Genomic DNA, 16,754 nt, shown 5'->3' on the forward strand with positions numbered 1-16,754 from the left:
GAGCACTGCCTGCCCTCCAGTCAGGACTGGTAGCAAAGTCAGACAGCATTTATAAAAGAAATCAATTAAAAAGGAAAACAGACAGCATCATTTAAGGCCTTTGTCCTTGCTAGTCTGCTCAGCAGACCACACTTTCTTCTTAAAACAAGAACACCTACCACTTTTGTGACAGTAACCAGAGAGCAGAGTGAAACAAAAAAAAGGTCACATTTCCAGCTGCCAAGAAGGCAAAGTTCCTGGGGCTCAGCCAAGCACAACAGCTCAGACACTCTTCGCAGCACTCTTCAGGTGACCTGCACTGTGTGCCTGGAGAAGGGCAGCCTGGCAGAGTGGGAGCCCAACACAACACTCAGGCTGAGCATCTCATTTAAACCTTGCAGCCCTTAAGGAAAGGGGTTTGGAGTTACAACCAATTACACAGTGCAAACTCGCATCTGTTCCCACAGATATAAAATGCACAGGCAGGAGGGCAGAACAAAAGCACCACCAGCCCCAGTTGTGAGGAGCAGCAGCCAATAAGGAAATAAACTCCAGGGAGCAGAGCCTGATCTCAGCTACTCCTGAGCAAGCCTGGAGTAACTCCAGCTCTTTCAGTGAACTTATACAAGTGTAACTGATACCAGGGTCTGAATCAGTTTGGTGATGAGGCGCAAAATTAAAATGAAGGGTTTGTTAAATGACAGCCTTCCAGATTTAGTGTCACTGAAAAATATTGGTAACAACGATTGTTAACCTTGAGCAGGACAAAACAAATACCCACCAATGGATGGAACTCACATTTACACAGCATTTCCCAAGTATTCACTTCAGTAGGTCCATAAGATCTTAAAGGAGGGCTTGGCTTAGCCTGGTCTGAGTAACTTTTAACAGGGTTCTTGCTGACCCCGCATGTAAACTATGGAAAAAAATACACTGACTGCCCAGAAAATACATTGTACATATGTACCCCATATATCCATGCCCATGAGGCCACTCTATGCTCACACAACCAAGATCCCAACACTGTGCACTGAAGGGGAACTGTATCATGACCCCTCTTAAAATATTAGCTTCTTGCTGAGTTTGCTACATCCATGTTACTGACAAAAGGCATGCCCAATGACAGGGAAATATGCATACTCCTCATATTTCATGGTAGATATGTTGTGTTGGAACCAGAAGAAACAGCAGCTTTCTCAAGGTAGTCTGGGCTCTCAGAAGAGAACCCTGTCTTAGCTGGAAAGTGTTCTGTTGGTTTTATGCTTCTGTAAATGAGATCAATAGAAAAAATCAAATTGATTTCAATCCTGAAAGAAATGCCATGGCAGCCAATTGACAGGGAACTACCAAACCCCTTTTCTTAATGGTTTGTTACCTTTAACAGGACACAAGCTACCAGGCAGAAGAATCTAATCAGGCTTTTCCCTCTCCCTCTTTCGCAAAATACCCAGAACTTTCTGAGAAATCTGAGTGTCACCAAGAACCAACAGAAAGCACAACAGTAATGACTGGGTCTGCAAAGGCAGTGTAACACTGCAGGATCAAGTCATGTGCAGCTGATGGAAAATGGGAAAGTTCCAGCAGTCTTGGAAGGTGTCTCATATTTATGGTATGAACTAGTGAATGGTGTCCTGGTTTCCTTTTCGGGAAGCAAAAGCCCACACCATACGTACTGCACAATAATCTAGATCTTTCCCACACTCGGATTTGTTAGTGATAGAATAGCCTGTAAAGAATAGGCACTTATCCCAAGAATTGGCAGACAAAAAGGAGCATTATTTGGGAGGTGTGGCACCAAAATACAACCAATGTGCTTTCTCACATACATATGCTGTACGGGTGCAGACTCAAACAGACACAGAGTTTTAGGTTGTTGGAGGACTGTGGTTTTTCTTTTTGCTCCGGCAAGATTTGCAAATGCAGCAGATGATGCATGGAGATGCCACGAGCAGCAAGGGAGAGGTCACCAGTGCTATGATACCGAGTCCAACGAGGATCCCCACAACCTGAAAGACAGGAGGGTGAAAAACAGGTATTGAGCTAATGTGGAAAATAAAGGACACATGTGCATGCATAAGCATAGCATAGGTCACAAAAAATATAGATGAAAAAAACAAAAATAATCCTCTTGGTCCTTCCCTGAAGGGTAAAATCTCTTTGCTTCATGTGTGCATGAGAGCTCTGCCCAGCTGGCTAGGAACACACCTGAGTTCTGTTCCACATCACTGAAGCCCGTGAGTGGCCGAGCTTGTTTCTGCAAGGGCCTCTGTCGTAATGGCGTAAGAAGATATCGTTCTGAAAAACAGAAGGAGAAGCTCTAAGAGCAGGTTATGGTACTGCAGGGAGTGGTTCAAGACCAGACTGGAAACACAACCTTCCTGACACTGCTTTAAAATTGCCAGCTGCCAGCAGACAAGTTCACCTGTCTTCTAAATAATTACCTAGACAAACTTCTCGTAGTTTCAAAAATTGGTGTATGTTTGGCACCTCAGCTGTCAGCCAGCATCTTTCCTCCCCGACATTTAAGAAGCATATGTCTCTGAGTTGCACCTATTGCACAAGAACCTGGTCTGTAATTTAATGATAATAAAGGGGCCTGAAAACATCAAATATCTCTGAAAACTGGCAAGGTGAGGGAGGGGTCATCTCCCTGAGGTGCTTCTGCTTGCTGTTCTCCTGCTGTACTTATGCTTCATAGCCATTTTCTTCCTAGACTTAACTGGAAAATTTAAAAAGTAGAAAAATCCTGTTTCCCTTCTCTTTTCTCATTAAGACTTACTAAATTACCAAATTTTCAGAAGGTGACTCACACCCTCCACTACCCTCCCTTAGCCAGCTGTGCTGTAAGGTGATGCTGCTTCCCCTTTCAGTTTTCAGCCCTACTCTCGGCCTTTACACCTATTGCCTTCATCTATGCCCCGAGTTCCTGTAACCCTGCACATTTAGAAAAACCACATTTGAATCCCACAACTACAGTTGCTTTTCCTCTTTCTCTCTTTGAACTGACAAAAACTCAAAAAGGGCGTAGCTGCAGAGCTGTGACAATCTGACAGTCTTCCACTTCAGCACAGCGTTAAGCAATCACCCTGTACTGTATGTACTCTGAAGCAAGCTGGAAGACTCACATTGAAAAAGCATGCTCACCCACACGGAAATGGGACACAAGACTTAGTGAAACCTGTTTAGCATGACGACTAAAGGAAGGATGAAGAATGAGGAAGTCTCCTTGTTTGCTGGCTGCAACAGGAGTTGCACGACAAAAAAGAGGACAAGAAAAGCCATGCAGCACATAACATTTTGTTTCAAGTGCTTGGTAAAGTCCCTTTCACACTCCCACAGTTATTAGTGATGTCTGTGCCAAAAAGGCAAACTGCCATATACAAGAGCACATTATTTCCGAGACTCTTAATCCTGCTAGGAAACTTGAAGTCCACACGAGTTGAGACTAGTTTGCAACCCTTGAGAAACCAACAGGCATTTCACAATTCAGGCTCATAATCCAACATTTTTATCCTCAAGCTTCCCAACCAACCAGTCTCTTCAGCAAACACAGTCCATGACCTCTTAAGCACTCTACCAAGGAACAACCCACTTCACCCAGTATCATACCAGTTTTTGGACGGGCTGTGTCCTTTGTTGTTGAAGCAGGTGGAAGACACTTATTTCCCTCACTCTCAAGCAAATGGGTTTTAACTACTGGAAGAGGGAACAAGAGCAAGGTGTTGCTGGAAAGAACCTCCAGAAAGCAACCAGTCCATCTCATTTCCCTCAAAGAACTACCATGGGACCCACAGATGTGGCTATAACACTTCATGGGGAAAAAAAGGATACTGATACAAATAAAAGCACTGGGTGAAAGATGAGAAAGAAATTGAGTCAGAAGCTGAAGGAAGACAAGATATTGGCTAGGACAGCAAGGAATTAATGAAGAGCTTGGACAGGGCCTCACACTAAGCCCAATCCCGTTACTCTTTATCTAGGCATTTTTCCTGCAGCACTTACATCCAAATTCTGCAGACAGTACCAGCAAAACGTGTGCTTGCAGTTCTTGCACATCATCTGAGCACAGCCCTCGTTTCGCTCAATATAGATCCGACAAACTGGGCACTGCTTAATTGGTGCCTCTGTCTCTGTTCCAATAAGGGATCTAGAAGAGCAAGGAAACATCACAGTGAAATCTAAATGCAACTACTGTTGATATTCCACTGCCTAAAGTATACTGGGCTTATTTTCCAGAGCATCTAGTGCTGTTGTCTTAGTGCACTCAAAGGTGTGAAGCTTCTTATGTTCAGTACCATACACTGACATATACTCACTGCTAGGTGTAAGATATTAATATCACATAAAAGTGAAACTCCACTGCCTTCTTCTTTTATGCTACAGAAAACCAACCCTCGCTACATCCACAAATTAACCACCTATAGCATTACAACTTAGGACTTTGTTACAGACAGCTTGCACAATTCAGTTTACAGGACTGGATTATGCAACTCAAAGCACTGTCCCTGTCTGAACAAAATCAGCTTAAACTCCACCAAAGCCATCAATCAAACCTGGAGAAGAAAAATCATAGCAAGAGCTTTCTGGCAACTCCCAATGAAGTCTCCAGCAAGCAGAATGCTTAGATTTTAAGTCTCTCAGTTCTTGCAAAAAATGATCAAAAACTTTGAACACACAACTAAACAAAATCTGATTCTGAAAATAAAGATGGAGGGCCAGAGACATGACATAATCTAAGCACAAAAGTGCTTTCTTTCTGTAGATTAATGAGTTATGCAAGCTTGTCAATAGGTTATTTGCACCTAAGCAAAATGAGCTAAAATCAGGTTTTTCACAGCGCATGAAATTTACACTCTGTGTAAGAGTTAGGGTTTGTCTACGGAGGGATTTTAGAAATATTAAGCAGGGGCACTGGGACAGAAAGAACCAAAAGAATGTATGGCCTCCACGGACTCCCCTCTTACCCCTGCTCGGTTGGGACTGGAGTAGGTTGGTTTTCCTGGCACAGGTGCTGCAGGTGCCAGGCCTCCTTGCAAGAGGAGCAGAACCGCAGGTGGCAAGCCGGGCACTCCACCGGCACCGGCGCTCTAGGCTCGCTTGCTGCAATGTGGCACACCGTTTGGCAGTCGGCCGTGGGGCACCATGTTCTCTGGGGGTCCAAGTGCACTTCTGAAAGGCAACACAGAGAGAAACAAAACTCTTTATACAGCCTCCTTTTCATTCCAGTGACATGTGCCTAGGCATAGGAGACCCAATTCTACAAGGGGGTGTGGAAGCCAAAGCACTCCACACCCACGCCCACGGGGATTTGAGCCTACTCTTCCTTAGGCAGGTCTGCAGTTGCACTCTGCTAAGGCAGCTGCACTAAAAGCATCACAAGAATAGAAATACACTACACAGAGCATATCTTTGCCTTTTTAGAGGGAGGTCCAAAATACGAATCTAAGTGCTGCTTGCTGACAAGCACGTGCCTTTTGTAACACTAGGGTGTTCCGAGTCTTTCGTACGTACAAGCCATGCAGTAACTTCTGTGTAAACAGCAGAAGGACTGTCATTCAATTAATTTCCAGTCACTTTCCATGCCCTATTTACTCCCCTCTATCTGCAAACTCCAATTAATATTCAATGTATCATGTCATCACTCTTTGTCTGGTAGTGAGCTTAGAACAACAGTCAAGATTTGGGGTGGAGGCACTGAGTTACAGTCATCACCACATGGCAGCAAATGATAATTGTTGAGTCTCTCTCTCCCTTCCTCAGCTTTATTCAAGGAATTTGGACTTGCAACAAAAGACCCAGCAGAAATACATTCACTGTTGTTCACTTGCTGCTCAAGTCCGTGAGATGCAGCTGAACACTCACACCCTGCAGAGCCTCCCTAGAAAAGACCTGTTGCGCCTGCAGGAGCTGCCCATCTCTCATCCTTCCCTGGGAGTTCTCTGGTACCGCCACTGCGAATAATTAGGTGGAGGGCATGTCTCAGAAGCAGGAGGAAACCGTGACTGTGAGATGGCAAAAGCCATTACAATGTACCTCCAGCAGACAAAATGTTGTCCCTCCTGAAATAAAAGGCTGCACAAGAGCCTCACATACATGTTCTCTGGAAAATGTGGCTGGAACCACAGAAGGATGATCATCTTCTCTGCTGGCTGCAGCACACAGGTACTCAGTGCTCTGACTTCAGGTCATTTCTGAGTCTGTGCCAGAGTGCTCCAACAGATGAGGACAATTTCTATATCCATGTCAAAAATTGTTACCTATAATTTAGGCAGTGCCAGCAAAACAGCTGTACCACCTCCCTTCAACCATTTCATGAATCTAGTTCCATTATTTCCTCTTATTCTTTTGCCCATGCTCCCTTTGCCTCCAAAAACAAACAAAGATTTTGCCTTCCACTGAATGAAAGCAAGAACAAATTAGTTTGCAGCTTCATTTGTGGAGAGAAGAGAGGCATGACCAAACAAGTAATTTGTCCTTTTTACATACCTTTTAAAAGTACTGTCCTAACTGAGAAACCATTATTTCTGTTGGTTTCTTCGGTGTGTCTTAAAAGAAGTTCTGAACTGGGTAAGGCCATGGCCTAGTGCTCACTATTGAATTTAATCTTGAACACAGTAGGTTCCGTATGTTTTCTATTGACATTGAGCAGTTAAAATGAGATAAATTGTAGGTCCAGCAGTTAGTTGTTTGACATACTTAACTTTGGAAACCTAAATTCTCCTATCTTTTTTTGGGGTAAAAGACAGGATGTCTGGTTTTGACATCTCTTTGAGAAAGGGAGTTGGGTTTTGCATCTCACTGGTTTTTAGCAATTTGTTGCAGTAAGATGTAATTCATGAGGTGAAACTCCCTCCTCTCCCACTTTCTCCATTTTAAAAGAACTTACAGATAGTGTTTTCCAATCCATGCTGTCTCATACAGTTTGGTTTATCACAGAGTACAAATGAAACCAGAAAAATCTAAAAAGACTCAGTCAAAAAAAATGGAAGAGGCTATCATCCTGCTCTGACAAGTTGCTCCATCTTTTGGTTAGGGTCATTTCTCTTCCAAGACTTTCCCCTGCTTCCCCACAGCCAGTTCAGCCACAATGCACTCCACTCTCAGGAGGAAAGTCTTCCCAAACAATGCCAGCACTGGGCAGGGATATGGCCAGTTTTCATAAAACATGTGAGCAGGCAGGTCAGATGTGGGAGGCAGACAAAGGAAATGCAGCACCCTGAAGAAAAGAATTTCTGTCTCAAGAGAGGTACTCATTAAAAGGATGAGTCTATGATTCTATTTCACAGAATATTAGGAACACCTCCTTTTAAAATGGACTACATTTCCATCAGGCATAAGATGGAGATTCTCATCATCCACCACTCAGCCTATTGGACAATTGTCACAGAAACAAAAACATAATGCATGTGTCCTAACCACATGCTATTCCTCTATTTCTTTACTTCTGATAGGGGCTGACATCAGCCCTATCCTTAATAGACATAGAGCAATTCCTATTTCTTCTACCAAAATATTCTGTGCATAAGCTCTGTGGCTTGGCCCTAGCCGGATGCAGAGAAGATACAGATATGTGAGAAAGCTTGTTTTAAAGCCTGAGAATATTTGCATTCTAAGAACACAAAACCCACAAGAGAACATCATATTGTCAGTGCACTCTGCAAAGAGTCCATATCTCAACTGAATAAAGCTGAGAGAAGAAGGGTCTAAATAGAGGAAGTTAAAGGGCTATGTTGATCAGAACAAAAGTCATGAAGGACACCCTAGCACCTCCCTATTTTAAGGGAGAAGAGGGTTAGGTTTGAAAAAGGCTAGGTTGTGCTAAGGCTGACACAGACGTAAGACACAAAACAGATCTCAAGGCTGCCGAGAGTCCCTGGGCAGATTCCAGGTCAGAATTTCTCCCCAGCAGGAGCCATCATCAAGGTTTATTGCTGGCTTCAGAAGAAGACTGGTAGACAAGTGTTCTCATTGGTCAGGGTAAGCAGGCTTTGGCAGGTGAGGTTCAGGTCTGAGAACAGAGCTTCAGGCCAGCGGAAGCTAATAAGCCAAGTCCAATTGATGAGTCCAAAAATGGGGTCAGCCTTGGGGACAAAGCTAAATCCAGGATAGGCAAAAGGTCTTGGCCAGGGCTGGTATTAGTGCTGGGTGCCCAGGTCAGAGCTTTAGCTAGCAGGAATCGTTGGTCCCAGACATCAGTAAGCTGGATTTATTGTTGGGGCCAATAAGCAAGGCAAAAAGCTATGTCCAAATCTGCTGCTTAGATACGAGTTCTACTCACTATAAAGGAGCAAGGACAGATCTTAGAATCATCATGAAGAGAGGTAGCAGAGGTAGAGGAGAATTTGTCAGACTTAAGCAAGAAAGAAAAGGGAAGGAGGATTTTAAAAATAGACAAGTTTCAAGCTTCTGTGTGTGGGAGACAGTAAAAAAAAGAGATGTAACAGTGAGTTGGACAGAAGATCATGAGTTCAGCTTTGGCTAGTTATAGAGGAGGAGATACCAGAAAACATTCATTTCAGAGTCTTCAGTTAAAAAAGGTTTTACATAAAACAGATTAGTGTACTGCAAGAATGTCTCTCTTCCTTAACTCTTTAATATGGTAATTTAACAAGCTCTGATTTCCATTGTCTAGGACTGTAGATAAGCCACCAATGGGCTTAGGGACCAGAGGGACTTGCTAAGGAATTAAAGATAAATGAGAAGGTGGTATAATAAGAGAGAGGAATAAAAAATGATAGCAAAGACTGGGATTTTTTTCTTTTTTTTTTTTTTTTGGCCTGAGTGCCTGCAAATCATAGCTACAATCTGCACTCTCCTATGAATTCTGGGGCATATTTGAGCATGCCCCATTTTGAAGTTTTTGTACTTCGTGCTCATGAAGTCATCTGACTCATGTCAGATTAGATCCTATAAAAACCTATATGTTCTTCTATATGACCATCTTTTCAAGTGCATTACTTTGCCTAATTTTTATAAACCCCTGCACTGTCTTACATATTCCTAGTCCACCTGCACCTAAGCATGCATGCAAAGCAAGAATATAAGCACAGTCTTTCAAGGAAAGTTTGAAAACAGGCAGAGTTAGGGCAAATCAGTCCCAGACACACCACTCGGCAAACTACCATGAAGTGAGTCCTTTGAAAAACACTTCAGCTTCCAAATGAGACTTTCAAGTTGGTATCGGTCTTTAAAAGCAGGAAGGGGATCTCATCTTTCTAACTACCAAGCTTCTTCTTCAGCCTTGGCAAGGAACCATCTCCAGATGCAGAAGGCTTACCTCTGGGAATAGGAAAGCTTGGCCCCAGTGAGACCATCAGTTTCAAATTTCTTTACTAATAGGCTTTACTCAGTAATGAGGGGACCTATTATTCCTCTGGAAAAAAAAGAACAACTATACTTGATGAACACACATGAGGCTTCTACAGAATAAAATCTATTTTTCAGTGATGTTTGCAAAAATCCACATTGCACTTCAGGGTATGTCTCCCCCAGAAGTTCTGAAGATCCCTATGGATGTATAAGAGGACTGTGCCCTGCCCTGCACCAGCCTCTAGCAGCTTGTCTAGTTCTAACAGTACAACCACCACCTCGAGGACTCAGGATGAGCATGCTATAGGAAGAACGATGGAGCCTCAGGCTCACAATGTGAGAGTGTTGCCCACAAGCTTGAGTAAAGGTCTGATAATTCAGTAAGATGCCACTTTGTTGATTCTGGAAAACTGAAAGAATTTCAAATTTGTCTTGGAGCACGGTGAGATCTAGTGAAAATATTTCAAAACAAAGACATCTTCTCTGTCTGTTCCTCAACTCACTCAACAGGCTTTGTCTTTGCAGTATGTAACAGTGGTACCTCCACTGACACTGTAAAAAGGAAGGTAATAGAAACAAAAATATTCACACCTCGTTCAAACTTCAACCTCTTGTACAACTGAAACTGGTCAACAGGCACCAAACAGGCAATCTGAAATTAGAAACAAATACACAGAAAAATCATTAGAAACACAGACTTAAAAAACTTAATAAGAATGATGTTCTACACACCTGCTTTCCTGAGCTGGCTCAAAAATCCACCTTTTTTTTCCTGCTTGCTTTCAGCATCACCTTCCTCTGTACTCTGACTTTCTTCACCAAAACTTAAAGCAGTTCTTGACCTCCCCTATTTCTGCAACACAGCCTAGTAGATGAGCCCACATCTTTCTATCATGCATAGGAAAGCCTTCTCTGTGGATTCAGTATTTACTTCAGGCTTTTCAGTTTCGTGTTAGTTTAACGTAACAAAGGGTGACATGTTGCCAGCCTTGGAGACTGTAGCATGTTGTTCGTGCACAAGAATACTGCCCAAATGAATGGTTCTTCATTCATGTCTCCCAGTCTTAATGGTAGAGGTCAGTTAGCTCTCAGGAACATAAAAGCCAGTCTGGTTTCCATTTTTCATTCACTTTATGGGGTGTGGGCTGAGGCAGCTAATGCCATTGCTGTTGGAATTTGACTTAGACACACACCAGCCTACTGGGAACTGGACTGAAGATAACATATTTAGCTGGCATAGACAATCAGGCTTTGCTGATACATTTTACACATTACCATAATTAAACTAGCAGCCTGAAAGGCTAAATGGTCTAATCTCCAATTAACAGTCTGCGTAAGAAAACCAAGTGCCCTATTTAAAACTAATAAGCAAACCTGCACACAGGGTAAGGAGGGATTCAAAAAAAACTTCATAGACACTTCAGGAGCTACATGTTTGTTGGATTCAGAATGTGGGATCATTCTCTTTGTCTGATCCGTTTGTAATATTGTACCAGCACTGAAGATATCTTTCTCTTTTACTGAAAATAAACCCAGACTGATACTAATACAAGACCTGATCATTTGAAGCACTGTGAGGCAGTGTGGAACTTTGAAGTCAAGGGCTCTCATTCAGTGGGATACTCTCATCCAGTAACCCACCACAGTCCTTCAGATTACTGCAAAAGGCAAAATTTGCCTTCAGTGAAGTGGACACTGGTCCTTGCTCCCCTTCTGGATGTGTGATACAGTATTCATGAGAAGAAATATAATGACAAAAATCCAATATATATTCCATATCATACTGTGAACACATTTCCTTTCATAGATTAAAAAAAAAGAAAATAATAAATATATTTGTATTATTAAATATGAAATTGCTTTATTAAGATCTCGAATCAATTAGACTTGATTGCACAACATTGCATTTTGTAGCAGATGCTTGGATCATTTATTTAACCTAAGCCAGTATTATACAAAAATGAATACAAATTATGTCAGGATTTAAGTGTTCAAAGATGCTTAAAAGATGCTTATAGTTGGAGAAATCAAAGGATTTAATAACAAAATAGGAAACACAAACAAATCTTTACAGAGTATATTCTTAGTCTAGTAAATCTGCCCACGGTCAAAGTACTGTCCTCACTCAGTTTCTGAATTTAGCATGTAAACTGTTTTTAATATGAAACAGTATTACATTAATATGATTGTAAACACAGAGAGTTTCCTGGGAAACTCTTCACCTGTTCATCAGAAGTCAGCTAAAACACTCTTGGAAAATAAATAATAACTAAATGAAAGGGTAAAAGGAGTGAAGTTTGGCAGTTTCAGCAAAGACATATTATTTCAGTATTGCCCACTCCTCCCCAGGGCAGCTTCAAACCTAAATAGTTTGGAAAACAATAAGAGTCATATGCGTTTCTCTAGCTGGGTGAGCATTGGCAACTACTTCAAATTTTCCTTCATTAGGACTAAACTAAAACAGCAAGTCTCAATGCTGTAAGAGTCACTCAAGTGAATCGTTTAGTTGTCTGGGGTCTTTCTGTGCTTGCTTTGGCTTTTAACAATTTTTTCAAGAGCAGATCTATCAAGCCCAGAATTTCCCATGTATTAAAAATCAGCCTTTTTGATTACAGTGGGAGCAGACGTAGGAGTTTTATTGTAGATTTCAATAGGAAGCAGAGCCAGTGCTGAAGGCTTCCCATTCTCCTATGGAAAATTTGAGCTTACCATGCCAGCCTTTCCCACTGGTTTCACCTGGCCCCACTCCTCTTCCTACAAACCCTCTTCATAGCTCAGCTTCCCCCTCTCTGCATGCAGCTCTGGTATTGAACACATGCAGCCTGTCACTAATTTTCCCCAGATTTGAAAGACTAGGTCCTGATAACTCCCACACAGACATCAACCTGAGAGATGCTGAGCAGAAATCTCTCATAGATTTAGTATCTTTAGGCACGAGGAAACGAATGCACAATTTGCTGCTGCATGAACTCAGTGCCACACCAAAGCTGTACACACAGATTCAATTGGAAAAAAAAGAAAGGGAGAAGGAAAGAAAGAAACATGAGCATCAGGTCCCCATAAAAAAACAAACCAAACCAAACCAGCAAATCCTTTCCTCAGTGAACTTTTAATCTCACTTACACTTAATCAAGAAGGACAGCCATAATAAGCATGATAAGGGGATTTGGTGTTTATCTCCTCCTACTTGGCATCAGTCTAAATGCTCATCTCCAGACAATTTCTCGAGCCCTACCTGGGTGTCCATTTCTCTCCTGCACAACCACAAATGTCTCTGGGCTGGTCAGGGGATGGAAATCTGGGGAGGCAGCAAAACAGCAACCCAGCAGATGGCAAAGGGCCAAAAGAGAAAGACCACAAGCACATCAGAAATGGAGGAAGAAATGCTACAGGACAAGTTTGGGGGATTTTTTTTTTACATTGGGGGTTTTAGTGAAAGATTAGAGACAAGGACTCTCCTCTCCTGAAAATATCTTGAGACTAAATCAGACTGTTAGGAATTGAAGTAAGTTTTCTGATTTTCTACACCCTATAAGCAACATCTGCAGCTAAAATACTTTGTTATAGAGCACAAGAACACACAAGAGCTCTTGCTAAGAACAGCAGCATTCACTGAAAGTAAAAATATCCATGGAAAAAAAGCAAAGTTTTGAAGGCTTACTACCACAAAGGGCTCCAGCTGGCCCCTTGCCAAGCATCCAAAAAGATCACCCAGCATGGTATGATAACCAGGGGTGCTGTTACTACACAAGACAAAAGAGCAAAGAAAGAAACATGAAAGGGTTCAAAATAATTTTGTTCAGTTGACACAGGGGCAAACTGTTACAGGCAGTGCAGCAACCAAGACCCAAGGAAGAACTCCCCTGTTTTTAAACACTGGCTACCACAGTGGAAAGGGAAAATCACTACTCCACCTATTCTCAGGCTTTCAAGGGAGATGTAAGGAGGCAATCAAGAAAATTGAATAGACCTTACTTCCTTTCACACCCACATGAATCAAACCTTGATAATGTCAAGGGAGAGAAGTTGCCCAGGACAAGTGCTTCTCCCTCTCACTAGAGCAGACAGGGATCAAGGACAGATTCTGCACTGGCAGCAGCAACAGCAGTTTGAAACCGGTGGCATTGTCCACCTCTACCAAAATCCTACTCACAGAGGCACTGTCTCGTTTTGCAAGCAGTGTAAAACAATTTCAACAGGGGCTGTGGTTTGCTTTTGAAAGGGGGATGGGAGTTCAATATCTTTATTGTTAGAAATTACACCCACAGCTTTCTTCATCAGCTACCATGCTCACTAGAGTGATAAAGAAATACTAAATTATTCATTTTCTCCATTAAGGAGCTCTTCTCTTATTTAGTGGCAAATAAAAACAAAATTAAGGTTCTCATTTGCTCTCCTTCATTTTATTTAAAAATGAGTAAATAAGATCAAACATTTTTATTTTGACTCTGAAAAAGATAGTACAGCCTGCAACATTTTCTTACATTCCTTCTCATTTTACCATTTCAATCTCCCCCAGAAAAATGTAAACCAATTTTCAAATTAAAAATAAAAAGTCGGTATTTTAAACTGACTCCCAGTGGGATTTTTGTTCGGCTATGTATGGAATATAATGCAATTAAGAATTCTAAGATTTGGGTCACTGTACAAAGTGACCCCAGCATCACTTTACAAAGTGCTGACAACCCTCTGTCAGGTTAGCACTGGTGTAGATCCTGGATTTACACAGACAGAGGGACAATAAGCAGAATCTGCAGTGCATGCAAAGGGGTAATTCTCTACAAACTTAAGAGGCAAAAGGAGGGCCCAAATCAGTACCTCCTTTACTGACTACTTCTCAGTTTTGATCCAAATCAGAAAGAGCAAAGCATAATCCCCTAGACATTATCCAAGTGAGCACTGCATTAGAAACCCCTGAATGCAGTGGAGACTTATCCTGGTTCATAGCTTACACTGGTGATTGGACTCACATCGAGCAAAGCCATTTCAAACTGTGATAAATTACCCCTTATTTAGATTAGGGGTATTAACTGGTCCAATTAAATCAATGGAGCAAGTTCCCAAGAGAGACAGAAATATTCCAGACAGAAGTCTGCACGATTAAGAGAACTGCATTAACATAAAATGTTCCTTCTACCTTCTGCTTCCAGGAAGGAATCCAAATCATCTTTGTTTATTGTACCATTAAAGCTCGAAAGGACAAACATTTTATTTAACAAGACTGTTTTTAAACTTTCTTTTTTTGTGTGTAACCAGCTATTTGAAACAGAGTCTGTAGCCAAAACCACTGTCTTACCATGACTACCCCTCATTTATTTCTGCTTAAAGACAGCTATACTACAAGCAGCTGCTATCTAGATGTAACAGGTCAAGATATGACCTAGGATTGCACCTGATTTCAAGCACTCTAGCAGAACAATTCCTCCTGTTTGAATGCACTATTTGTCAAAACAAAAGGACAGCTGGGGAATATACCAGTTTCAATTAGATTGTGTTAAAGGAAAAAAAAACAAACCAGAGAGTTTCAGAGAACACATTTTCAAAATACTGAAAAGTACCATTTTCTACTTCAAATGACTTTTCACTTTCAGGACTTCAAGAATAAAAACCTGGATTTTTTTTTTTCCTAGGGTCCAGAGGGATGCAGAGACTGAAAGTAAAGCCTTAATTCCCAACATCTTTAATACTCTATGAATAAGCAGTTTACTCCCCAAACATTGAAGAAATATTCAACTGTATTAGAGAGACACATTCCTACTATTTACACTTGCTCATTTCTTCATGTGATATACAAAAAGAAATTATATTCTTTGTTTAAAATGTTAACCAGAATTTTGCCCTGCTCTATTCCCCAAAAGCAACAGAAGGAGAACATGAGCCAGAAGCAAGGCAAGACCTGTGAAAAAGCTCCAATAATTTAGTACCAAACTAGATTTAAACTCTTAAAAGTTTTACTGAGAGGCTAAACCAGACTTAATTCTGGTTTGTCTTGATGAAGACAAACAGGTCACTGGAAAGCACTGAAGAAATGTTACACACCTTGAAAAAGGATCTTTAGAGAGGGAAGAAGAGAAACTTTCATAGCTATACTGTGTTATAAATGCTTATAAGCTTTGTTATTATTGGTCAGTTTCCTTCTTGAAGGAAGCTCGATCCAAAACCACAAAAGTCAATGAAAAGGCTTTCCTTCACTTCAAATTACACCTAAATTGACCTTTATCTCTCTTGTGCAAGCTCGGGCAAAAGGCACTTTAAAAAGCAAACAAAATAACTGCGCTAGCTAACATAATTAAGAGCATTTAGCCCGAAGTATAGGAACTAATTTAACACCCTGTCCATGACAAAGACAGTGTGAACTGCTGTTTTTTCTCCAAACTGTAACAGTACCTCATAAACAGCAGTCATAGCATAGTCTGAAATGAACATAACATGAAAAATACAACTTTTCAAAACACTGATGCTAAAACAGAGTCGAAAAAAGGAAATTTTCTTTTTTTTCCTCAGTACAGGTAACTTGTCGTTCCTCACGGCATTGTCCTGCTGAGGAACCTTGTCCTGCCAGAAGCCAAAGAACAAATATCCAGACCCTCAAGACGTGAGAAGCCTCATACTTTCACACCACAAGTCCAAGACTGTGTAATGAGGAAACTGTAATTCTAACTGGTACTCCATGCCAAACAATAGCCATATTTAAGCACATTCTCTACCATGTGATAAGGTTATAGGTTTTTAAATAATAGCTTTAAAAGGCCACATATTCACAAGGAACGGCCTTTATAGAGAAGAAAGAGGAATAGGGAGTTCTCATACATAATCTATAGATTACATACTTGCAGATTGTTAATGGAGTCAATCTTTTCTTTCTGTTGTTCACACTTTTTTCTGGTTGGTTTTCTTCTTCAAATAAATAGGTATTTGTTAAAATATATAAGCAATAATTTTAACCAGGTTGGGGACTTTTTTGCTATTTAGGCAGAAGGCTTCTGTTTCAAGCACATCACCAAAAGGGAGTGTCAGAATATTCATTCATCCAGGGGACACTAATGCACATTTGGATTGTTTAGTCATTTTGCTTTCAGCCCCCAAAACACCCTAGGATTAAGCTAGTGGTCCATTTATACATGCCTTGGAGCTCTCCTGTTTTACTAAGGGAAAATATATCTCTCCTAATTCCTACAGCATCATAACCCTGGATTAACAGAGCAGAATTCCTTCTAGCCTTTGTTAACTTTCTTTTAAAAATGCATTTCAATAGAGGCTAGATGCCTCCAATCTGGTGTGATGGATGGGAGGGACATTGCTACACCCTCTCTGTGTCTGTGTAGAAAGTGGAGGAAAGGGTAACAGCTGGCTACTTTCCACAGTAGCTGGATTCAGCCAAAAAAAAGCTCCACCATATGCCTGCATGCCATAACAAACATAGTTGCAACTCCCATGCTAAGCACAGCGTTTGAAATGGATGCTGG

General features: G+C 41.3%; 1 protein-coding gene across 4 annotated transcripts in view; it reads right to left on the bottom strand.

The window, feature by feature from the left end:
- Window positions 1–508: 508 nt before the first annotated feature.
- The window catches only part of RNF144B (ring finger protein 144B), a 91,864-nt gene continuing 75,618 nt past the window's right edge, over window positions 509–16,754 (bottom strand). For all 4 annotated transcript variants that reach the window (XM_018077679.3, XM_018077682.3, XM_018077680.3 and 1 more), the window contains 5 exons: window positions 9,880–9,940; window positions 4,944–5,148; window positions 3,982–4,126; window positions 2,185–2,274; window positions 509–1,985 (listed from right to left, as the gene is read on the bottom strand). In XM_018077679.3, coding sequence (XP_017933168.1) covers window positions 1,845–1,985; window positions 2,185–2,274; window positions 3,982–4,126; window positions 4,944–5,148; window positions 9,880–9,940 — 642 coding nt within the window. In that variant the 3' untranslated portion in view covers window positions 509–1,844. The remainder of the gene's footprint in view (window positions 1,986–2,184; window positions 2,275–3,981; window positions 4,127–4,943; window positions 5,149–9,879; window positions 9,941–16,754) is intronic.

Source organism: Manacus vitellinus, unplaced genomic scaffold (assembly GCF_001715985.3).
Source record: "Manacus vitellinus isolate BGI_N305 unplaced genomic scaffold, ASM171598v3 scaffold_39_pilon, whole genome shotgun sequence".
NCBI lineage: Eukaryota > Metazoa > Chordata > Aves > Passeriformes > Pipridae > Manacus > Manacus vitellinus.